Source organism: Hermetia illucens, chromosome 2 (genome assembly GCF_905115235.1).
Source record: "Hermetia illucens chromosome 2, iHerIll2.2.curated.20191125, whole genome shotgun sequence".
NCBI classification, from domain to species: Eukaryota; Metazoa; Arthropoda; class Insecta; order Diptera; family Stratiomyidae; genus Hermetia; species Hermetia illucens.
In genome coordinates, this window is record NC_051850.1 from 99,118,529 (window position 1) to 99,144,470 (window position 25,942).

The following is a 25,942-nucleotide window of genomic DNA, read 5'->3' on the forward strand; positions in this document are numbered from 1 at the left end:
ACTTGGGCTCTAACAACACCTTGGTCATTGTTTAGAATATAATCAGAATAAGTCTTTTTAAGAAAAATAACACATACTTTATCTAGAGTATAATATTAACTCGCAATAATTGCATGCAAGGTATTAGTTTCGATTGTCAACAACGATGGTAAAGAACTCGCGTTAAAAATGTATTGAACAAAATCAGCTAAAAATACATTGCATGAGAAATTGGTTGACATAGCGTTTTTTTTTTTTGTAATATTCGTACGGTTTTTAGTCTACTAAGAATTTTACCTGTAAGCAAAAATTGTGTATATAATAAGTGTTCAAATGCAATAAAATTTCAATATGGTTGAAGCACACAAGCCTTTAATTTGTTTAAAGCTTAGGTGAGACTGCCTAAGCACTTGGCCATATTCAGTTTGATTTTTTTTAGAAAAGTCAACATTTTCTGGTCCGTCGAGCCGGATACTGAACGAGTTGGAGAAATTGTTCTCTACCGCAATCTTTGCGCTCAATATTTTCCACCGTGTAAATTGAACAAATCAATTTGGTGCAAAAGAGTGGCAAGACTCCGGTGCTAGAGAGCTTAAAAGTACCCATCCGTCAGTATCCTTGTAAATCCGTGACGTCACAAGATGACCAAGGAGGTGATCTTAGTACAGCGGGATAATTTCGCCAGTCTGAACAGACTGAGCCGAAATCATTTGAAGGACAGCAAGGAGAGGCATTCCCTTGGCTATTTCCAAGCCAGAACACAACGTCTGGAGGAACTGTGGCAGGCTTGCCAGGAACGACATGGAGCAGTCCTGGATGACCTTTCAAGGAAGAGTATGAGAGCGCCGAAGAAACGTATTTGGATTTGTTTACTCGTTTCAAGTCGGGCTTGGCGGCATACCAGCCAATCACGCAACATATGAACAACAGCGGTTCAGCGGCGACGAACCGGGTGCAATTGGAAAGATGACTATCCCGAAGTTTGATGGGAAATACAGTCAGTGGCGCATGTTCAATGACATGTTCAATTCGTTAATTCACTGCAACGAGACGCTGTCTGCGGTTGAAAAGATGCAGTACTTGAAAACTCATGTTCAAGGTGATTCATTCAACATCTGGATGTGAACAACGAAAATTACGAGGCAGCAAGGCATATGCTGCGAGAACGGTATGACAACAAGCAAGCCATGGCATGGAATTACTTGCACAAGTTCCACAACTTGCCAATGGCAAAGGAAGATTCTGATTCCTCTATCAAACGAGTAATGGACGCCACCGCAGAGTTCATCGCTAATATGAATAGCATCGGCGTCAACACTGAGCATTGGGACTTATTGGTCATTTTCGAAACAACTCAGAAATTGGACCAACAATCTCGACGATTATGGGAGGCATCACTGGGTGCTAACGCAGAGTTACCCACCTTGAAATCGTTTTTGGAGTTCCTGACGAGTCGGTTCAGGGCACTCGAGGCGTTGAACATTCCTCGGAAAACTTCTAAGGTTGACTCACTGACGACTACAACGACAAAGGCATGCAGCATTTGCACAAAGGACCACTACGTGAATCAGTGCGACAAGTTCAGAGAGATGGACCAGCAACAACGGAAAAATGAAGCAAGAAAACAAAACTTGTGCTTTAACTGCTTGAGCAAGGGACATGGCGTCAACCAATGCCCCTCGAGTGGCAGGTGCCGGACATGTTCGAAGAAGCACCATTCGTTACTACATAACAGTGAAATCACAAGCATTTCAAAAAAATTGACAGTCGATGCTAAACCATTCATCCCGACTACCCAGTACAGTACTACTCGGAACCGCTCGAGTTGATGTACACAGTGTTTCGGGCGAATTTGTGACTTTGAGAGCTTTAATAGATTCTGGGTCGCAAAGGAGTTTCATCACGGAATCAGCGGTTCAATTGCTTGGTCTACGAAGGCGATTCTCAAAGATACATATATGCGGAGTCGGAGCAGGTACAAGACTGCAGAGCAGAGGCAGTGTGGAGTTAGTGATCAAGGCAAAGTATGGAGACTTCACAACCAATGTATCAACTTTAGTACTACCGACCATAACGAACTTGCATTCGTCAACCGAAACCCCAGTCAAGCTACCAGCGGGCCTATCAGTCAAAAAATTAGCTGATCCCCAATACGGAACTCCAGGGCGAATCGACATTCTGCTTGGAGCAGACATCTACAACGAGATCGTGTTAGCAGGGTTCAAAAGGGGATCTCCTTGTGCAGTGAATACCAGATTTGGCTGGATTTTACTCGGTCCGACTTCTGCTCGAAACAATCAAGAGGGAATATTGACATTTATCGCTACTGAAGATAGCACGGATAGGCTGGTCAAGAGGTTTTGGGAAATCAACGAGATATCGAGCGAACAGCCGGTAACAAGGGACGAGCAGGCAGCTATGGAATGGTATCAGCAGACCACCAGGAGGGACGAGTCTGGCAGATACATTGTTCGGCTCCCGTTTAAGCAAAATGCGGATCCCGGAAAAACCGTGTGCAACTCGCAGCAAAAGGCGTATATTCGTTTCTCGCAATTGGAAAAACGATTGAACAACGACGATGACTTAAGGAAACAATATGTAGCATTCATGGAGGAATACCTTGAGCTAGGCCACATGGTGGAAGTGCCAGTCGCAGATAAGTTTACAAAACAGACATATTACTTGCCTCACCATGCCGTACGCAAGGATGACAGTACCACCACAAAGCTTCGAGTCGTTTTCAATGCGTCTCAAGCAACACCAACAGGCAAGTCACTCAACGATATCTTGCTCGTCGGTCCCAACATTCAGAATAGCATCACTCATGTATTGATGAGATGGAGAACGCATCGATACGTGATAGCAGCTGACATAGAAAAGATGTACCGACAGATAAGTATACATCCTCAGGATCAGGACTATCAACGAATCCTGTGGCGAAGTCATCCATCCGAACCGATTAAACATTTTAAGTTAACAACAGTTACATATGGCACGGCCAACGCCCCGTACTTGGCGATGCGCACTTTGCATCAGCTATCGGATGACGGAAGGATGCACTATCCAAAAGCGTGTCGAGCCATTAAAGAAGACTTTTATGTGGATGATGTCCTAACAGGCGGAGATACAATCAAGGAAGCGCAAACCTTACAGCAAGACCTTATCAAAGTGCTACAAAAGGGAGGGTTTAAATTAAGGAAATGGGCAGCAAATCACGATAGTCTGTTGGAGTCAATTCCTGTTTCCGATAGAGAAGCGAACCCACCGTTAAGCATCGACAAGGAAGATCACATCAAGACGCTAGGACTACGATGGCATCCAGCAAGGGATTGCTTCTTCTTCAAGGTTACCTTAGAGGAGATCACAGGTACTGTGCTCACGAAACGACAATTGTTTTCTGAGGTAGCCAAATTATTCGATCCAATGGGATGGTTCTCCAGGAAATTACTATTCCAAGGTGGCTACACTGTAGTGATACTGTAACTATTCAAGTCCATGGATTTTGTGACGCCTCAGAAGCAGCATATGCGGCAGTCATCTATGTACGCATTGAGGAACGTGACGGTTCCACAACTGTTCAACTCATAACGTCGAAGTCCAAAGTCGCACCGTTAAAGGTCCAATCGATTCCACGGTTGGAGCTGTGCAGCGCTGCGCTCTTGTGCGACCTGATGTCAACTACGTTAGAAGCCCATGGTTGGAAGGATGTCATTCCCTATTATTGGACAGATTCGATGATCGTACTACAATGGCTCCAAAGTCCAGCAGCTAAATGGAAAGTGTTTATCGCCAATAGAGTCAGCCACATTCATTCCTCCTCCGATTCCAAACAATGGCGACATATAAATAGCAAAGCAAACCCGGCAGATGTCGCATCCAGTGGAATTTTCCCTAACTTTTTAAAAAATCATGTACAGTGGTGGAACGGCCCGGACTGGTTAAAGGAACATCAAGATAAAAGGGCCGAAATCCAGATTCATATGCAACAAAGCAGTCACCAATTTAGAAGTACGACAAAAGGCAGCATGCTTCACAACTATTAAGGCAGAAGAAAAGGAGAATTTAACGCAACGATTCTCATCATTCACGAAACTCGTAAGAGTCATCGCTTACTGCAGAAGATGGAGGCCTAACTCTCACAACCCATTGTTAAAGTTCAGATGAGCTCCGACAAGCGGAAACCGCTCTCATTAGGATGATTCAGCGAGAGGCATTTGCAGACGATATCAGTCTATTCAACACCAACAAACCCTTGGCCAAGACTAGTTCGCTGATTAGGTTAGCACCGTTCCTCGATTCAGACCAGATCTTGCGGGTTGGTGGAAGGATACAGCAGAGTGCTGCAAATTTCGATACAAAACACCCTATACTACTACCCCGAGGACATATGGCTAATCTGGTCATAAAACATTACCATCATCTAATGCTGCATGGTCCCGCTCAGCTAGTACACTCGACGATTCGTACGAAGTACTGGATCATTGACGGGCTCACGGCCGTGAAACAATTCGGGAGGAAATGTAGCCATTGTTTCAGAATGAACGCCAAACCGAGCCAACAACTGATGGGAATGCTGCCTCAGGAACGAGTACGGCCAGGAAAACCTTTTGCTCGGACAGGAATTGATTACGCTGGGCCAATCACAAGTAACGGTAGAGGGACCAAGACCACCAAAGCATACGTAGTTGTGTTCGTATGTCTATCTACAAAGGCTGTACATCTTGAGCTCGCTAGCGATCTAACAGCGAGAACATGCATTGCAGCAATCAGACGGTTCATTGCAAGGAGAGGTATGTGTCACACCTTGATAAGCGACACCGGCACCAATTTTGTAGGGGCTGACAAACTGTTGCGTGAGACGGCACGAAAGATGATTGAGGAAGCACAAGGAAAATTATCTGTAAACAACATCAACTGGAAGTTTATTCCACCGGGAAGTCCTCACTTTGGAGGGATCTGGGAGGCAGCAGTCAAAAGTATGAAGCGCCATTTGATCAAAACCATCGGTGCGCACTTGTTAAACGTGGAAGAAATGTTCATGCTGTTAGCACAGATCGAAGCATGTATGAACTCGAGGCCCTTGACACCATTGAGCACTGATCCACATGACCTTACCGCTTTGACTCCTGGACACTTCTTGACGGGGGAACATCTGTTTGAACTGCCGGATGGAAATACAGAAGACAATGTTACAAAAAAGTGGCAACTAGTACAAAGGCTCAAACAACAGTTCTGGCATCGATGGAGTTTGGAGTATTTGACACAGTTGCAGCAACGAGCAAAGTGGTTTAGTGAGAATCGAAAAATAAACGTGGATGATCTAGTCCTCATTAAATGCGAAAATCAACCGTCTGGCCGATGGCCTCTAGGAAGAATTGTGGCAGTTCATCCTGGAAATGATGGACTAACTAGAGTAGTCACGCTGAAGACCGAAAATAACATAATCAAACGACCTATTTCGAAGATTTGTCCTTTGCCAAACAACGGGGAACGTACAGTAGAGCCAACGATAGCTGACATTGGTATCCACCCAAATCGGCAGAAAAGGAAACAAGAATCCCGGTCTGGGGGAAAGACGTCAAAAATGTCCAAACTGATGATAAATTTAATCGCTTTATTAGTTTGTGTCACAGGGGCAAAAAGCAACTATACCATCAAGCACCCTGAACCAGGGATATATGTCGAGCATTTGGGTCAGGTCCGACTAATAAAGGGACAATTCCGGTTAGACGTCAATATCTCTAGTGAAGAGATCATGTCTGACCTAGAGCACACTCGACAGATATATCAGAATATGTCCAATATCTGTAAAGAAGGCCTACGATTACACCCAGATATACGGTGTGCGGAGCTTGTGACTCAACTTGAACATGAAGTCAACATAACAATAGACGCTATCAGTCCATGGGTTACAGTGAGGAGTCAACGCGGTCTCGTAGGAAATCTACTGCAAGGAATCTTCGGAGTGAACGACGAAGTCTACGCAGACATCGACAAACTGGATGAAAATCAAAGGCAGGTCATCAAGACTTTGGAACACCACGGCAACCTGTTGTTAAGCACTACCGCACTTGTGAAAGAGATACGGCAAGCTCTTACCACTAAATTACACCTCATCGCTAGGAAAGTAGATCACGCCTATAAGACAATGGCAGAAATGGCCACCTGGTACACCAATCACAACAGAATCAATATTCAACTGTTGGCAGCGTATCAGGCAGCATTCACTTGGCTGGAGCGCACTCAGAAGCATTATGAAGCGATTTACAAAATTAAATCAAGAACAGGAAGCTTTTCGGAAATAATACCAGCATTAACCATAGTGACTACCCTCTCTCGGATGCAAGAAAAGCTAGGAGGTGAACTGATCATAGTTTCACAAGAAGTAGGCAAACCTGGCATTTCTACCCAGGGAAACGGAATTACGATTTCCGGCTGATTCCACATCGTTGAACGAAAGAAATTCGAGCTCACGCATTTCACCGGAATTCCACACAATTTAGGAAATGGAAAATTTTCAGTTCCCGATATCGCTCAAAATTATCTCGGAGTGAGGTATGACGACCAAACGTACTTCACGCTGACTCCGGAACAATTTAACCAATGCAAAAAACAGCAAGTAACTGAATTTCATTGTTCAGTCACCATATTGTCGAGCATCGATGACCACTCGAATTGCATCTTGGACGAGATCTACAACAGATTCAACAAGGCACCATGCCCGCAGTACATCATTCATGTGAAGAACATGTTGTGGAAACAGTTAATACGACCCAACACTTGGCTGTTTCTTGCTTCCACCACGAATCCTGTCGTCCTCACTTGCAAGGGACAAAGACAAGACCTACAACTCGAAGGCGTAGGTATCTTAGAAATGGACCCAAGTTGCAGTCTGAAGAGTTCTACAGTTATTCTTCGAACCACTCCCACCGATATCAACAACGCCATGGTCCAGTACACCTACGTGAAACCCGTCATCATCCAACGACTTGACACAATCAACACGACAGTTGTGTACGTACCATCAAAGACAATTCTCGAACGAGACGACAACTTCATTGAGGAGACTCAACATCAAGAAGCCCAATTTCGAGCCGATATGAAGACTACTACTTGGCACCATCTTAGGCATCAGACCATCGTATTAAGGTCCGGGCTCGGTTTCGGGTTCCTGATTACCAGCATCATCACGGCGCTCCTTTGCAAATTCTGCAAGTCACAAAGCTTCCAGTCAACTTCATCACCCAGGACATCTCCTGAATCCACGGTCCAGTGGTGCGACCACGATAAATAGAAGAACCAGTGGTTCTTGGCTGGGCAGAATGTTTAGAATATAATCAGAATAAGTCTTTATAAGAAAAATAACACATACTTTATCTAGAGTATAATATTAACTCGCAATAATTGCATGCAAGGTATTAGTTTCGATTGTCAACAACGATGGTAAAGAACTCGCGTTAAAAATGTATTGAACAAAATCAGCTAAAAATACATTGCATGAGAAATTGGTTGACATAGCGTTTTTTTTTTTTTGTAATATTCGTACCTACGGTTTTTAGTCTACTAAGAATTTTACCTGTAAGCAAAAATTGTGTATATAATAAGTGTTCAAATGCAATAAAATTTCAATATGGTTCAAGCATACAAGCCTTTAATTTGTTTAAAGCTTAGGTGAGACTGCCTAAGCACTTGACCATATTCAGTTTGATTTTTTTTAGAAAAGTCAACAGTCATGGTGACGGGGAAACACGGTCTTGGCGACCGTAACGATAATGGTGGGAAGTCTGTGGATTTCTGCAACTTTCCATACCTCGCCCTTGGTGGCACATTGTTGGAGCACAGAGCCTGCCATAAAGTCAGTTGAGTTTCAACTGACCGACACCGTACGAACAATCAGATTGACCACTTCGGACGGATCAGCACCCAATGGCCACTTACCTTCGCTTGCGTTTTGCGTCCACCACTTATCGTCAGGTTAGAGAGCTACAAACTCCCGCCTCCACCCGGAGTTCAATATCGACTGCTTGTACGATCAGCTGTCGCTTGACATTGGGAGAATTATCTTCCCAATCGAACGGCAAACACACTGACCAATCCGTGCAAAAACATCAGTGAGCATTGGGCCGAGGATGCTGTTTCTTCGGATGCTGCGCCGTTCGTCGACGACGTCCCGAAGGGGCGTCATACTATCTTGGTGACTGAAGAGATTGAAGGCGAACATGATGCGCCTGAGCTCCGATACTGTCCGAAATTCCGAAGACAAGCCTTGGTGTATGTCGTGGCAAAAGGGAATATGTTATTGCGCTGGTTAGGAAAGCGGAAGATGCCGCCGAACGCAATGATTTCAGAAGTGTATACCATGAAAGGATTTGGGTTTTTCGATGGTCCTGTGGGGATGTTAACAGTTGACTCCTCGTCCATGGTGACGAGCAACTAAAGAGGTGGAAAAAAACACTTCACCACGGTTCTTAATCATATCCCATCCGGTAAAGTTCCGCCGACAGGCTAGGGAGTTAGGGTTAGTCACCGTAACATGCTTAAATTTCTCAGCTATCAATGCACTCAAACGAAGTAAAACATGTGTGCTTCACGGTCTCATCACAGAATTTTTTATCGCTGCTCCTATAGTGGCTAGAGATCTGCTACTTCTATTCGTACAGAAATCCTTGGAATCCCTCTCCCCAGCGACTGGAAGAAGGAGATGATCGCTAAGATTCTAAAGACAAACTTGATAGACAAGGGGTAGCTTCCTCTAAACTACAATTGTTTCGTACTGATAAAGGGGATAAGTCGCTCCCGAAATACATATATATTTACATTTAAAAATAAAAATTATAGTTTGGAGGAAGCTACCCTTTGTCTATCAATGTTAGGTTAGACTACAAGTAGCAGACAAAAACCTAATCTTTAACAAGTCGGGAAACCGGAAGCTAGACGCTTCAGGTACGAAAGGTTTTGTGTGTATCTTTTATAAAGAGATTTGAGTGTGCATTTGTCCCATTAGCATGTAGCCCGTAAAATATGCATATATTATGTGAAAATATTCACTTTCATGTGATATTGGCATTCATAGTCTTGAATTTGCAGAGGAGCGACAGTTTTGACCTAGTATAATTTTGTTAGTAATAGTGCGATTTTCACCAAATTTGGTAGGATCATGCTCTATGCTGTAACCTACGCGCTTTGTGATTCTAGGGTGAACTTAAGGGGGGTTTTCCTTTCAATTACTAAAAATTTTAGTAATATACTATTATTAACTTTATTTGAACAGGTATCGGTATGTAGGGTATTTCGGAGCCTAGATACCATATAGTGACAGCCCCCTGATTTTTTTCAGATTTTTCGGTTGGGTAGTTTCTGAGAATAGGTTCGTTAAAGAAATGATCACTTTCAGCCCCCGCACTCCGCACCTTTTCAACAAATGTCAAAACTAAGACCGGCTTCGAAAAGTACTAATCGAGACCTTTAATTTGATACCCCACATGACTATATCTGATGAAAAAAAAATTTACACCCCCCTTTTGCATGTATGGGGACCCCCCCTTAAATTCGACGTAAAAGGATGTGACTCACTATATGCGTGAGCGTTCACAGTTTCCACCTTTCTACCAAATTTGGTGCGAATCGCTACAACCGTCTCCGAGAAAAACGCGTGTGACGGACAGATAGACAGACACAAAACCCTAAAAAATGAAGGTTTGCAAATGGCAAATATGTAACAATATATATCATGATGAACTTCCTCATCGAGTCGAATTCGAACTTGATGGGCCAAACTTAAGAAGGGGAAACTGAATCCAATGAGTAACATATGCTATCAACTCCACGGAGGAATTGTTGTAGAAGTGTTTCGTAAAAAAAGTCCAATATTAGAATTGTCAAGAATTTGGTCTAGAAAAATAAACTGCGTTCAACGGTGCGTTTGTGTTATTTGCGGGGATTTACACACTTCAGCCATTAAGAAGAAAAATGCGGCTGCATAGTGTAATTCCACTGAACTGAACAACCAAAAAAGTTGTTGAAAACATAATGACAACAAGTCGTGAAACCGGAAGCTGGACGCTTCAGGTATAAAAAGTTTTGTGTGTCACTCATGTAAAAATATTTGAGTAAACATTTGTCCCATTAGCACCGAGCACGTTTATTTCAAGATACTCACTTACGCGGGATATTGACATTCAAAATCTCAAATTTGCAGAGAAGCAAGAATTTGGATCCATTGTAACTTTGTTAGAAATAGTGCGATTTCCACCAAACTTGGTAGGAACATGCTCTATGTTATAGCCTATATTGCTGCTTCTTTATAATTATAGGATGAACTTTAGGGTTGTTTTGCAGTCACTTACTAAAAATTATAGTACTATTATTAAGGGCATGCTTTACGCAGGAAGGGCATTTCGAAAAACTAATAGTTTTTATCAGGGCAACACATGTTATTGCAAAATGTCAAGTGTTGCAACGAGGTAATATCTCAGCGGGATTTGAAGTCAAAAGTGGAGTCCGCCCGGGTTGCACTTTATCACCGACATTACTTTTTCCTGTTATTGGTGACGTTCTTCATGATGTGGAAGAATTGAATTGATCGTGGCAGCTTTCCTCAAACACTCCGACTACGCTGATGAAATCTGCTTGCTTTCTCACAGGGTCGTATAATTTGGTGAAATGACTTTGGATTTGGAAATTGCATTAAGGGGGTCATCCGGTGGGTCGGATCCGCGGAATCGAATTTTTTTTTGGAATCAATTGTATCTAGATATAGTGTAGAATATATAGGCAAAGTGATTTTTTGATATTCGGAGTCCTTCTAAAATTGTAGTGTTAAACACGTGATAAGTCACATGCCAGATTTATGCTGATTGCCGTAATAAAGCGCGTATTTATCGGTCCAAATAACGTTTGAATGACTTCGCTAAACGGACAAGAAATGAAGCCAAGGCTGTACATGTGTTAATTTAAGGAACCTAGGGTCTATGGAGTAGGATAACGGACTAATGGTCAGTTAAGGTTTTATGGCTAAAAATCGCATTCGAATGCATTTTTCCCATAGCCCAAACTCTATTCAACGAAATTCTTTGAAACTTATTCAACACATATTCAAAACATATTTCTACGGTCCGCAAACTAGGATAATTGCGATCAATTCAGTAGTTTTTTTTTTATTTATTGAAGAAGCCTTGAAAAAACACCAAAATTCACAAAAATAAGTTTAACAAGGCACCAAAAATTTAGCTTTTAATATTTTTTAATAATCCTAGTTTGCGGACAGTGGTTAAGTCCGCACGTTAAAATGCTGTTTACTGTTTTCTTTAAGATGATCGCAGCGCCTTCCAGCGTGGCAGCAGAAAAAACATCTTTTTTTTGGAGATGGGTGTATAAATTGCTCTGTATTTCAAAAACGAACTATGCGATCATGCTGGAAAAAATACTATGCGCGCGATATTAATAAATCTATGGTGAAAAATTTGAATTTGTAGCTTTATCCAGTTCTTCACAAAAAATGTTAAAAAAAAAAGCGAAAAAAACTGCCTTCACACGGGATGACCCTCTTAATAGACAAAGCATCGAAGGTGCCGATCAAGTTGAATATCTAAGAATCAGTGGCACCTAATTAGATGTTTGTCGACGCATTAGCATTAGCATATCAGATACGTTTTCGCTGCTTTGTCTAAAACCTAGAAACGCAGTTATCTCAACACCAAATCAAGTTGAGATTGTTCTGTGCTAGTGTTTTTTCTATGTTGCTATATGGGAGTAGCAATTGAAAAATGAACTCCACCGTTACTTAGAATCTTCAACCCTTCGTAAACACCTGTCTGTGTGGCATCATCGGAGTACGTTGGCCTGACACTATTACAAAGGAAAAGCTCGGTCGGCACACAGGCCTGGCACTCATACGAGCTGTGATCGGAAGACGGAAGTGGCAGTGGGTAGGTCACATATTAAGGGGAGGCGACAGTTACATTGTTGGCTACGCTATGCGGCGGAGTCCACTTTCTCAAGATGGCCGATAATTGGGTCGCTCCATGAGCAGAATGTAAAGGTGGAGTGCGAGAATCTCGGGAGGTTTAGAGCGCATTTCAGTGAACTGCGAACAATGACGAATAGATGTGACTGACACGATAAACCCTACCAAGGGGTGAATGGCAACCATACATGTTACTTTGGCTTACTATGCATATCTTTGACGAGATGTGAAATTTCATCGGATGTTACACGTTTCCGCAATCATCCAGTCCTGTATCGAAAACGTGGTCGACAACTTCATCCACGCTAGTGATATAGACTTTTGATAGCGGCCTTGTGCTCGTCATTATTTTTGGTTGAGTTCTTTTCTCAATACCTGCGAGCCGGCACCTCTATTGTTAAGCACATTCAGAAGACAACTCCTAAATCTACTACTTACTATGATATGGTCAATCTGATTAGATGTTTCTAACCGGTCTATCGAAATCCAACTGACCTTATGGCATACCCTGTGCTCGATGGAATGAAAGTTACAGAATTCACTGTTGCTCGTCACATGCCCGAGGACGCTATTTTGAGAGCTCATCTTGGCATTTAGCTCACCCATCAGGATCACACCACACCTTTAGAAAGCCTCTTGTTAACTGTGTGAAGTTGCGCACAGAAAGCCTCTTTCTGGTCCATGTACGAAAACTGCGTTGGTGCGAAGCACTGCTCAATTGTGATGCTCTTTAATCTGGATTGGAATCTTACTGTCAACACCCTGTCAGAAATGGATTTATAGGTCGTGAATGCGCATCTTACTGCCGTACGACACGGGATTCGCGTCAGCCACCACTAAGCTTTAGAGAAAACACAGTGGCGCGAGATGGAAAGGAGTTCTCTCTAAATCATAAGCTGTTTACGATAATCAAGGGTCGGGACTCTTCTGGACAAAGAGTAAAAAACCTCTGCTGCAGAGATTAATCACTGGTAGTGAATTATATTTCTGGACTTTGATTTGGTATTAAGCTCTAGGTTTAACTTTTTACTTTACTTTACCAGAAAGCAAACATTCCATCTATTGCTTTGCTTTCTACATCTTTACATTTTTTAAGTTTTTGTGACATTCAGGAAGTCAAAACAACACCGTCGTCGACGCTACTCTATGTAAACATTAGATTAAGTCAGCTCTGAAAATAATTTCCCCAGTTTCCTCTCATAATTAAAAGATAGTGGCTTCTCTTCTTAATGATTTTAAAGAAATTTACCAATCGCCGTAGTTTGTCTCATCTTAATTGATTGTGTTGTATGGAGTTTTGGCTTGAATTAGAGTAAAACGAAGTATTCCATTACAAAAAATATTTGGTGTATCAAACTCGAAGCGAATATTTGCAACCCCTAGATTAACATGTCCGTGAAGATTGCAGATATTGTGTTTATTTGCAGTTTTCTTTTTCCCCAATTATCTAATTTCTTTTCAGAAGAGTTACTAGATATGCTAACAAACCTGTTTTGTCTTTATTTACAGTTTGATCCTGAAGGATTTGGTGAAATTCCCGTTGACGATTTTGTTGTAGCTCTTAAATCACCTGAATTTCAATCCCAAGTGCCTGTTAACAAACGTGAACTTCTTTATGATCGTGCCATGAAGGCGAAACTACCTCAAGGACCTGGATTCGTATCATTTCAGGACTTTGTCAATGTGGTAAGTGGAAACAAGGAACATAAAATAACAGTTCTTTTTCATAAACAATTAAAGTAGCATTTTCTTCAGAATACCTGAACAGCGGTGAAATAAGAATGTTTATTTAGGAAATAACGTGAGATGTGTAGAGAAGTTATAAGGATAACGATGTCCCATTGTGTTTTGATGGGTTTTTAAACAGCATATTTAATGCGTTTTGGGAGAAGATATCGTCCTTTGATTTATGCCGACTGTAATGGTGATGAAAATGATTGATTGACGGTCAGTAGCCAGTTCTATTCGAGGAAGTCAGAAAAATATTTATCTTGGATCGTGAATGGCATTTTGTACGATGCTTTTAATATTTTGTTTGTTGATTGGCCCTTTCTTTGTCCTTGTACTATTTTTCTTAGGTTCGATGGGTAGAATCATTGCATTTTTGAATTAAATCTAGATAATTTCTGGGGAAATTAAACTATTTGTGCTTTTTCTGCAAATGCCATGTGTATAGAAAACCTGCTTCAGTTATCAATAAGGACACGTTGGTGAATTATACTTGTTAAAGCTATATGATACAATGCTTGGAATCAATCTGTAACTGCGGCTCTTCTTTAATTTCTAAAGTAAGCTTGTCTGAAATTAGAGTATAACAGCTTCGCTGCGATGAAAAAGACAACTGTACGCAACATGTATAAGGACCAACGTTTCGAATTCAATAAATTCGTCCTGGCATACGCTATCGTTCCACTGAAGGAAGAACCGTCATTGCCTCTTCCCATAGATATTGCCCTGATAAGTTTTCTGGACAGGATCTTCCTTGTTTATTCTTCTGCAGCCTGCTGAGTCTATCTATTATCTATTACTGCAGACTCATGAGGAATTGTCCAAGTTTGCATAGAGGTGTCCGGATTTCCCAGAGGATCCTCTTTCCAAAAGTGGATAAGAATTCACATTTTTGTGTGTTATGAGTCACGATTCCGAAAAATACATGAGGGCTGGCAATATCACGGTCTTGTTCAGCAAGAGCTTTGATCCTATGGGGAGCCATGAACGGAAGGGTTTTGATAGACCGAAATAAGATGTATTGGCAACTAACAGCCCTGCGGAGGCTCTTTCGTTCATGTTTATATCTGCGGTGATTTTTGATCCTAAATAATTTACTTCAAAGTTGTACCTTCCCATGTATAATTGACGCAACCATAAATCTGATTATCTTGCTTTTTTGTTGATATGCAGTCGGAAATGCTGCGTCTCCTGCTCAATCTGGACAAAATCTTCATATGATATAAATATCATCAGTGAAGACAAGCAAATGGGTAGACTTGATGGATATGGTATCCGTTGCCATCCCCTTATGCTGCTTTGATTTGCGCTTCAGCGTCGGTTATGATGAGCGTAACTCCTCTAATTAATTTTTTTGGGATGTTGAATTCTCTCACGATCGTAAAATAAAAAGATAATATCATAGAAGGGTCTAAAATCGTTGAAGGTGAAATTTTTGGCAACTTTTCAGGAGTTTTTCCATCGAATGCTGCATGGGGATGTCTTGTCTAGTAAGATATCGAAGATTTCATTAACGGTGCACAGTAATAATATTAATATTAGTTGTAGGTGTTTGAGTTGGTAGCCCTGTTGTCCTTTATGATTCCGAATGTTGTATCAAAAACAAAGGACGCCGCATTGCAGTAATGGAGGCAGATTTGTTGCTTTGAATCACTGGCAAACTACACACCACACCACAAACCAGTACTGGACTCCAGCCTCAGATAGATATCTAGGACAGCAACCCGGAATCGTTTGGTACGTTCCCGCAGGCCAGACGTATTCACTGTCTCTCTATTTAATCTTCTTCTTTTTCTTCTTGAGGATGCTTTGAGCGTAACTTGCCGCTCTGTTTCACGAGTCGTCTCCCGTCTCTCTCTCGTTTCAACCATGGTGTCCAAAGACAGTTGACACGCTTCCGCCACCAGGCGATGATGCTCGCACCTTCAGCAGAAGAAAAAGGTGTGCAGGCATCATCCACCACATCCTTGATGTAAATGTAGTTGAGCGATTGTGATTTCCGATTGGGTGCAGGTAAGACTAAAAACACCCGTGTCCGCAGAACAGGTAGGTTAGGTAATAGTCAACTTCACCGTGCTTTTGATTGAAACTTTCTCGGATTTCTTTGATGAATTTGCGGTCCGTTTATCGTGTACGAGTGCAGACTCCCTTTTCGCAAGCTATTTCTTTCGATTGTGTTCCATGCCCTCAATAGCATTTCAAATAATAAATGGCGCAACAATTCAATTAAATTTGGGTCATGAAGTGTGTTAGAGGTTTTCTTACAATGCTATAACGGTGCACTTCAGGATTACAGTATTATGTAGGAGGCCATGTGGTGAGCGTTGCGCTCATCCCTGATTGGGTACTCATTCACAGACATCCAGTTACGATACAAGTCTCACTGCCTCCAGTGAAGCTTGGACCACAACGTTCCGTACGATAGCCTGAGTGATTCGGACGGCCCTTTAAATAATCCCTCAGTTTCGGCAAACCTGGAATATGGAAACAATTTTCCAACGTCTGGAGCGTGTGGTACCACCTCGTAGAATTGGAGAAGTTTCTCACATCTAGTATCATAAGGAGTAGTGCGTCGACAGTGGCGACCATTCGCCTCAGCCAGTCTTATCGCTCTTCAATCACATCAATTGTGAATCGCCCTGTCCTAAACCCATGTTGGTTTGGGGGGAAGTCTCTCGTAGCACGCATTGCCTCAGCGAGGCAAGTGAGGGAACTGCGTGTGTTTACCATTCGAAGTTCCCTTTTCCTTTGGTAGTGAGCACAAGTCTAGCAATTTTCCTGCGTGGGGGAAAATAATCGCTGTCACACATGCGTTGAATGCGCTAAGTAGCAAGTTCGGCACATACTTGAATACAAGTTCCAGAACTTTGTTAGAAATATCATCGGGTACTGATGGTTTTTTTGTCCTGCATGAGCAAAATCGTCTCTCTCAGGTCCTTTGCAGTGAAAAGTGGGCATTTTCCAGTACTCCACCCCTCATTGGCGACGCCAGCTCAGATTAGGTGAACAAAAAGACGTAACTGCACGACTTTTGCCATCTTTACTGCTTGAATGGAACAGGATGATCACTAGACGCCAATTTTTTTGTAGTCAACTTATACCCGACGCCTCATCGGACTCTGTCAATGTCACTGACTAGCTTCTGGTAGCAGCTTGCTTTTTGTCATTTGATTTCGTGTCAGAGTTCGTTTTTCGTTTTTTTGTATTCTGCGGATCTAAGGGTTACCACATCTTGGCCCGTTGAGGCTCAAGTTTGAGGCAACTTCTTCGTAGATTTGAAGTTTCAGCCGTTCACCAGTACACGGGTGACCTCCCGGGACGGATGCATTGCGAGCTACTGTAATAAGACACATTTTTATTGTTGAGCTTGTTAACGATTCAGTCGCAGTTGTTGTGGCTCGTTTACTTTTCTTGAGAGAGCTTTGGTAAATTTTGGAACGTTGATTTTCCCGATGTTTCCCTGGTAGGTTTTTGACGGATATCAGACCATTGGGAGGAGGCGTTTGTCACTTTGAAGGACATATACTGCTGACGCTAAGGACTCCGTAGTAAAAGTGGGGGCAGAGTACCGTAATCATGGCGCCATGCCGGGACACTACCGTTATTTAGTGATGAATGGGTGAGCCATTTGAGGACTTAAACGTAAAGGTATCGTCCAACTGTAGCTCTCCCTTCCATCTTTTGAATCCTGTCCTACTTGGCGTCGATCCTATCCGGAAAATGGACATAGACGTTGACGAAAGGCATTTCCGCACAAAAAACCGAAAGGTGGCCATTAACTTGCACTCGCAACTTCACCATATCTCTCACCCAGATGGCTACCGTGCCAATATATATTGGCATATTGCGATAGTGAACTCCTGAGCCACATTTTTATTTGGTAGAATAGCGCCACACTTGTAACATAAGGCGCTGCTGTCCTGCCTTTTACTAACCCATGGTACATGCTTGTGACGCAGTACTTGAAACACTGGATTAGGACTGGCCTTCGCGTCATCGTGCGAATGAATCAACCGTTTTTGTTTTCCCACAATGAAGAAATTGGCTCGAAGGTGCACATGGTCTCTATGCTGGGAGCCACTGCTTTTATGCCTAGAATGCTCTGCAATTATCGACCGATTGTTCCGCTAGATAGAGTTAACGTTTTCTCGAGCATCTTCTTGCTTGTTTTGTTGCGGATCAAAAAACGGATCGAAAAACTTTTGCGAAAGATCTCTTTTCGTTTGGTTTGTTGAGAAGGGCCTCTGATCGTTACGTTTTTTTTGTTTTGGCGCTGATGTTGTCATCATAGTTGAACCAGACTGTGCCACAGCAGAGTCACTGCCGTCGCTATCCAACTTACATTGCTGTTGCTCGGCTAGCGGTTTCATTACTCCTCAGCTCCTCTTCGGCGGTCTTCCAGGAGTTTCGCTGGTGTGTCACAAGTCCAGGAATTTCTCCATCTTCATTATGCCATTTTTGACATCTATAGAGATGTTTTGTGTCCGGATCGTCGTACGGGAAGTCGTAGTCCAAATCACTGGTGGTAGTGGGATTTGTATTGTTACTTGACGTTGGATAATAGTCGGCTTAGTTGTGAATGAGTAATCAATCAGTCAAATCAGGGTAATAATCACCGGCCAGCGTGACGCTGATCATTGCCTCCTATAGGGTACTGTCATCAAAAATGAAAATATCTGTGAATGATACACTAGATGGTCATCCAGCCTGTGTCAGAAAAAAGTTCAGAATTTGGCCTAGATGAGCTCAACCCGCCACCGAATAGGACGGTGTTTTTTAACTACTGGTTCTGTTAGCAATCTACCTTCCCGCTATTGATGTTATTTTTTAGAGCTGTTGAAGTGAACGCATTTGTCGGTAAAATTCGCGGTTCGGCTAATTCAATCATTATTTTGGAGAATGTCATGCAACAAGTGTTTGTGAGATGTCTACTGGATCAGTAGACAGCTTTTAAGTGGGAATTAAAGGACTCGTTACAGGGGAGAGTTTGTAATGATCCTGGAATTAGTACGAATAGGTAAAAACACCATTTCTATAACTGCCTTCAGTCAGCTATCACAAGTAAGTACACCGCTGCAGTAGTATTTCACTGTGAAAATACTTATGCCCTAGTGCGCTGTCTTTTAGATTCGAAATGGCGATTGCGCCCTCACTTAGACTGAAAAAATAAAATAAAATATCCCGGCCCCGTGGGTTACGTTCACCTATACCACCTGAAATGTTTAATCCTCTATTGGCCAGGGTAGTGCTCTACTGCCTCTAATATTTAATATGGACATTAATTAATTAACTCTCGGATTATAAAAGCAGGTTGCACACTTTGAGTACTGCAGATACGGGATCAGCTGATCCGCGGCCCAACTAAAAGGAGTCAGGTCTCCTCTAGTTCAAAGTTCTGTCAAAAATATACTCGATTACCATCTCAGACAATCTGCTCCCCAGACAGCTCCAGCCACAAGTGTCACTCTATAGTGTAATTACCATCAACTAGCGATGCCTGCAGATGACGTCTAGCCACCTCGCTGGGAGTCAGTTCCCTTTTGGCTTCGAGTACTTACGTTTACCAAGAAGGTTGCGGATTAGTATTTGCTTCACTTCAAGTCTGTAGGTTGCATGAATTGATTTGTGTTTACATCCACGTTGCGTATTCGCGAACGTGTAGAAAATGATCTTCTAACGGGACCGACATTGTGTAAAAGGTTTTGAAAGTTGTTCCAAGATATTGCCGTGAATCAGGAAGTTGGATTGATCCTGGTACTGGTACTTTTGTTCATCGAAGAGCCTATAGTCTACTTCTTGGCATGGTTGACTGATAAGGCGGAGCTATTCTTATTCTGTTGATTCATTACAGCTTCTGTGAGTCGGCCCGATCGTGGACGATCTTTCAGCTTGTCTTCACTGAACTTCTTGATGCCTGCAACCAGTAATATATCCTACTTCAATTTTGGCTTTCTCAATTGCTTTAGAATGCTGCTTTCAAGGGCAGAGCGATACAAAAGGAGAGTTGCTTCAATTTAAAATTATGTTCAAGAAAATATTATTCTACAATATAAGTGAAATAATCCACGAACTGATTGTGTATAATACAATCGTACGTCTGGTAACGTTTCATACCCAAAAGTTATTTCTATTAAGCTCACATAAGAGAACCGCAAAAACTTTCACACCTAGCCTGATCTCTAGCTCCTGAGATTTGTTCCAGCACGTCGAATAAACAATTATAGTGCGATGCTAAATATCAAATAAATCCTCTTCTCCTCACAAATTATTTCCGAAAACATATATTGGTAAACCCTCAAACAAAATCTAATAGATTTATAATAATTTGTCACACTCAATCTGCAATATCCCTTGAAGGATAATCGCCACAATGGGTCCGTACCTTTTGCAAATTTATTGCTATTTGCATTTCCAAATGAAGACAGCAACAATGGATTGCAACCAAACTGTATTGAATACATTATCCTTCCATTGCACATTTAATCCTTCACACGTGATTGCACCTGGATGTTGTCTAGTCCGGCATGAAATCTTTCATTTATTGTTCAAAGAGATTGCCAGATGACAACATTACTTCACAATTAGAAGAATTAGAAGGATTCAAAGGATTTTGGCTTAGCCTGTGGTTTAGGGGATTTTTGGACGAAAAAACATATTGATGGCAATTTTGTGGCTGTCGCCGAAAATCCAATCGTGTTTTGGATGAACAATAGGAGTATAATCGTATCTATCTGCAGAGCTTGTATGTCGATATGAAAATAGGGGTTTATCTTTGGGCATGTAAATTTGAAGGAGCGCTCTGGTAGAAGGTGGTTAAGGTATTAGGAAAAGAAAATCGTCTTATTGGTTTGCAAAAGTGTTTTTCTCCTTGAAAGTAGCATTTGGTATGCATGATTTGAGCGCAGATTACAATTGTCGGATTAAGGCGGCGTATTATTAAGGGGTAATATACATTATTTTATTTATTCAACGTTACTTTATTATTTAATTTATTCAACGTTAATTCGTGCAAAAACAGCCGCAATTTTGTTGAGTTTTTTGACGACAAAATCAAAATCTATTTATTAAAACCAAGAGTACATTAAGGGGGTCATCCAGTGTGAAGGCCGTTCTTTTCGCTTTTTTTAAGAATTTTTTTGTATGAAAACTGGATAAAGATACAAATGCGAATTTTTCACCATACATTTATTAATTTCTTGAGCATGCATAATAATTTTGCCAACTTGATAGCATGGCTCATTATTGAAATACAGAGCAATTTATACACCCATCTCCAAAAAAGGTGTTTTCTGCTACCACACTAGAGGGCGCGGCTATCATCTTAGAGAAAAAAGTAAACGGCATTTTAACGTACAGATTTAACTACAGTCCGCAAACTAGGATTATTAAAAAATATTAAAAACTAAATTTTTGGTGCATTTTTTTGTGAATTTTGACGTTTTTTTAAGGCTTCTTTATTGAATAAAAAAAACTACTGAATGAATCGCAATTATCCTAGATTTTGGGCTATGGTGGCAACAGATTTTCAATATGCAGTTTCGAGGAAAACGCATTTAAATAGTAGAATGTGATTTTTAGCCATAAAATCTTAACTGGTCATTAATCTGCTATATCAAGTCTATAAACTTTAGGTTTCTTCAATAACCACATGTACAGCCTTGGCTTCATTGCTTGCTCGTTAAGCGAAGTCATTCGAACGTCATTCGGACCGATAAATACGCGCTTTATTACGGCGATCGACATAATTTTGGCATGTGACTTATTACGTGTTTAACACTATAATTTCTGAACGACTCCGAATTTTAAAAAACCACTTTACCCATATATTCTACACTATACAACACACTATACAATTGATGCCGAAAAAAAAATTCGATTCCGCGGATCCGATACACCGGATGACCTCCTTGAGGTATGACATTCAAAGAATATTGTGTAAAATTTTCATGAATATAAAACAAGCGGCGCTTCGGGTATAAAGGTTTTGTGTTCATTTTATGTGAGAAATTTTCTATCTACACTTTTAAATTCGTATGTGGCTAAAGACTCGAAGAATATTCATTCATGTTTGCAAAACAAAACCTTATTAAAATCGATTCAATATCTGTCAGTCTGTCTGTAACACGCACTTTTTCTCAGAAACGGCTATACCGATTGACACGAAATTTGGTGAGAAGGTGGGAACTGTGGACGCCCAGACATGCAGTCAGTGATACCCTTCTAAGTTGAGATTTGGGGGGGACCCCATACATGTAAAAGGAGGTGTAAACATTTTCATCGAATATAGTCATGTGGGATATCAAATGAAAGGTTTCGATTAGTACTTTTCGAAGTCGGTCTTAGTTTTGAGATTTATTAGAAAAGCGGAGAGTGGGAGGGGTGGAAAATGATGATTTCTTTAACGGACCCATTCTCAGAAACTACCAAATAGAAAAATCTGAAAAAAAAATCATGAAGCTGCCTCTATATGGTGCCCAGGCCTCAAAATATTCTCCATATTGATATCCGTTCAAATTAAGTTAATAATTAAGTCTATCCCAGAGTTATAAAAGTTGGTAGTAGTATAAAATGTAATATGAAGCATATTATCCCTAAGTTTGATCAACATCATGCTATTAGTAACAAAGTTGACTTTACTGTGTAAATTTACTGCAACTGAATATCAATATCACACTAATGTGGGTAGTCAGACATGTTAAATGCATATACATAACGGGCTACGTGCAAATAATACACTTAAATATACTCACAGAAGAAGTAAACAAAACCTTTCATACCTGAATCGCCCAGCTTCCGGTTTCCCGACTTGTTTTCAAACTATACAAAATATACGTACATATTACAGACGTAGATAATATGCCCATCCTAAACAAACAAACATTGCCTATTACCGAATACTGTACTTGTACATGCACGTATATAAATTGATCGTGCACATATTTCCCGATTTACTTTGTATACAAAAGCATACATATGTACATATACAGTATGTATATTGAACACCGGTGGATTAAATGCTTCCCTTGCGATCCCCCATTCATATGAGCTCACCACTGTTGTGGTATTAACGAATTGATATAATGATATCATACACGTTTTAGAATGCACGAAATTCACATAAAAAGTAAAAGTTTCATCTTCTATAATATAATTGGATTTCCTTCCCAAATTTATGCCTTATGTTATCTCTTATGCTTAAGAGGGGTTTCCGGCTAAATTTCTAAAATATGCTAATATACTATTATGAACTTTATTTGTGCAGATTTCGAAATGGGATGTATTTTGAGACCTAGACTTCATTTAGGTACACCACTGTGATTTTTTTTTCAGATTTTCTGGAGAGGAGAAGGAGAATTGCGATACCCCTTATAACTCGGTGCTGGATCATCTGGAATTAAGAAGTCAAAGTTCTTTCAGTACATGATCACTGATAACGCTGGGAGGGTTTTTCTAAATTTCAATTTTTCATTGTTTGAAGCGAAAAATGCGATTTTCGTGGAAAAAATTGACTATTTATTATTGCAATTATTGCAAAATAAAAGACATTAACAAAATTGAAAAACGCGCTCAATCGTTACCTCCCAAATTAAATACAGAAATAGTGCAAGGGGGTTTAAAAATGGATTGTTAGAACCATAAAATTTAACATTAATACAGGATATAAGATGCAGCATGATACATATGGAAAGTTGGTAGAAAAGCTCTCATTCTTAAACGAAGTTGTAGTAGGTAAAACTTATTCATGTAAAATTTCTTGCAACCCTATGGTAGCGCTCTAAAGAGAATGGTCTGACACATTCGCAGCATATACCCAACGGGCTACAAATGGAAACTTTGTACCGTTATATCTGGAGTGCCCAGTTATACAACTAGCGGTATAGTAGTTTTATCCAGATTTTTTCTGAAAGATTTGGTATAATTTTGATTGGTTACTTAGCTTTCCTTTTGGTTGATTGCTTTACGGCAAAATAAAGTTTATTACCCCCAGCCAACTCCCATTTGTTAAAAAGGAGTTGTTAATAACCTAACCAAACTGGACGTTATCTATGCAGTTCTATCCCTAAATACCTGGAGCCCCCTAGAGAGTACTTAATATACTTTTTGGGGTTCGAGCGAATACTAGGAATTGAGCAACTGTTACTCGATGATGCAATAGCATGTTTCTATAAATCTTTACTGAACCTCTAAAATCGCACCGAGTTAAGTCAAGTATTGGGTAGGGACTGTGGCTCGTACAGATTCCCGATTCGTCAATATCTATGTAGTTGTTGCCTCAGCATGGGAGCAGCTAGTCCAATAGCTGAGAACTGTATCTGGAGTGAATTTTTATATGAAGCGATTCTCATGCAAAATATTTCTATGCTCCACCAATCTAATAAAAAGCACGACGCTACGAAAGTGTAATTGATTTTTATTAATCCTTTATTCATTATGATTATCAGAAATTCCAGGGATATTTCAAATACTTTTCGGAACTGTCAGCTGGGCTCATCACCTAGGAAAAGTTAATACGGAAAGGACCCGTGTAAAGTATTTCCTCTAGTCAGTTGGCAGTGTTGACATGAGACGTTAACACGATATCAACATCAGAGAAGCAGCAACACTCCTAGGTTGCCAACAGAAAATGGTTTCCTTTTTATCATTATGACTCTTATGATTATTTACCATGATCCGCGGCTATATGCTGAACTTCGTAACAAGGGGGTAAATGAAATCATGGATCCGGGAGGAACTTTAGGTTTGCAAGCCTCATCTCCTTTGTACTGAAAACCATAAAATGTATCTAACAATAATTCCAGATGAGTCGCTGCTGAGCAGGTCTCAGTATGCGCATCTGAAAGGAAGATCCATCGTTAGCCATCCTGGAGCCGACAATCCGTAAACATTACATATACAATACACTTTCCTTGACATAAAAGAGGTTTTTAGTAATGGTAAAGATAAGGCTACCCATGTGTAATCAGTGAGGTGATTTTGTGGTCTGTTGCGTTGCAAGCTCCAGTTGTCAGTGTTATCATCCCGATTGTAGTAAAGGTTGAGAAGAGTCCACTAGTGTTAAGCATCTCAATCAAACAATCTTAGTAATATCTTAACGTCTTGCCGGCTAAAAACTTAACGAGACTCTAAATGATTTATTACACTTCTTCCCCCTATTATGTTAGGTATAAAATATGCAGCGTTGTCTGACTGCAAGAATGTATCCAACTAAACCTTATATATTGTATATATTGTGGCTATTCACCCCTTGCTGGGGTATAACGCATCAACCACACCTATTCGCCATTGTACCTGGACCGTTGAATTGAGACGCCCCTTCTACTCCTTTACTACTTCGAGTGCTCTTGGGGCCACTTATCGGTCAACTTGTGAGAGTCGGTTCCACTGCATGACGTACTCGACAATGAAATTGTTGTCCCTGCTTAATGTTTCGGCTATCCACTGCCACTTCCGCCTCCCGATTACATGGTGTACGACTGATAGACCTGTGTATCGACCCAGTTCTTTGTTCGAAGTAGTCAGCGTACTCCAATGATCCATTCATCTCCAATGATTGATCACAGTCAAATGTTGACAAGGCTTGGAGCTGGAGCTGAGCACGTCGGTTCTATTGGTGTTTACCTTGCGTCCGATTCTATTTCCTGCTCTTTATAAATTTAGATATCATCAACGTAGTTGGAGTGTTTGAGGAAAGATGTCATCGTCCACTGAACTCCGCCACGTCCTTCGAACAATCAGCATGAAGAACGTCACCGATAACAAGATAAATAATATCGATTATAAGACGCAACCCTGGGGACTCTGATTTGGACCTCGAATCCCTCTCAGATTCTACCTCGGTGCAGTATGTGACATTTTGCGCCATCACTTGTCGCTCTGGTAATAGCTATTAGTTTCTCCCAAATGCCTCCCCTGCGTAGAGCACGTCAGATACAGTCACTGTTGTCGCTGTCGAAAGCTTCGTCCAAATAGAACAGGTGAAGAACTAAACTCCGTACATTGTTTCAAAATGATCCGTAAGGGGTTTATGTGGTCAATACAAGAGGAACCAGTTTGGTCTCTGTCGATGAAGCTTTTGAGATGTTCTTCGATGCGATCCAGGATTATTTCAGCTATTATCCTCGCGACGGCAGGAAGCATGCACATATCGCTCCAATTAAATGTTACACTCAAAACGGGTGCTTTTCCTTAGAATCTTAACAATCATCCCCTTCTATTCTCTGGGAAAGGTCTGGTATTCGCAAGATTTCCGTACGAGTGGAAGCAGCAGAT

The 25,942-nt window shown here is 41.1% G+C and overlaps 1 protein-coding gene across 1 annotated transcript in view; it reads left to right on the forward strand.

The window, feature by feature from the left end:
• The window catches only part of LOC119649061 (protein rhomboid), a 429,203-nt gene that overhangs the window by 82,657 nt on the left and 320,604 nt on the right, over positions 1-25,942 (forward strand). Inside the window, exon 5 of the mRNA XM_038051045.1 lies at positions 13,454-13,630. Coding sequence (XP_037906973.1) covers positions 13,454-13,630 — 177 coding nt within the window. The remainder of the gene's footprint in view (positions 1-13,453; positions 13,631-25,942) is intronic.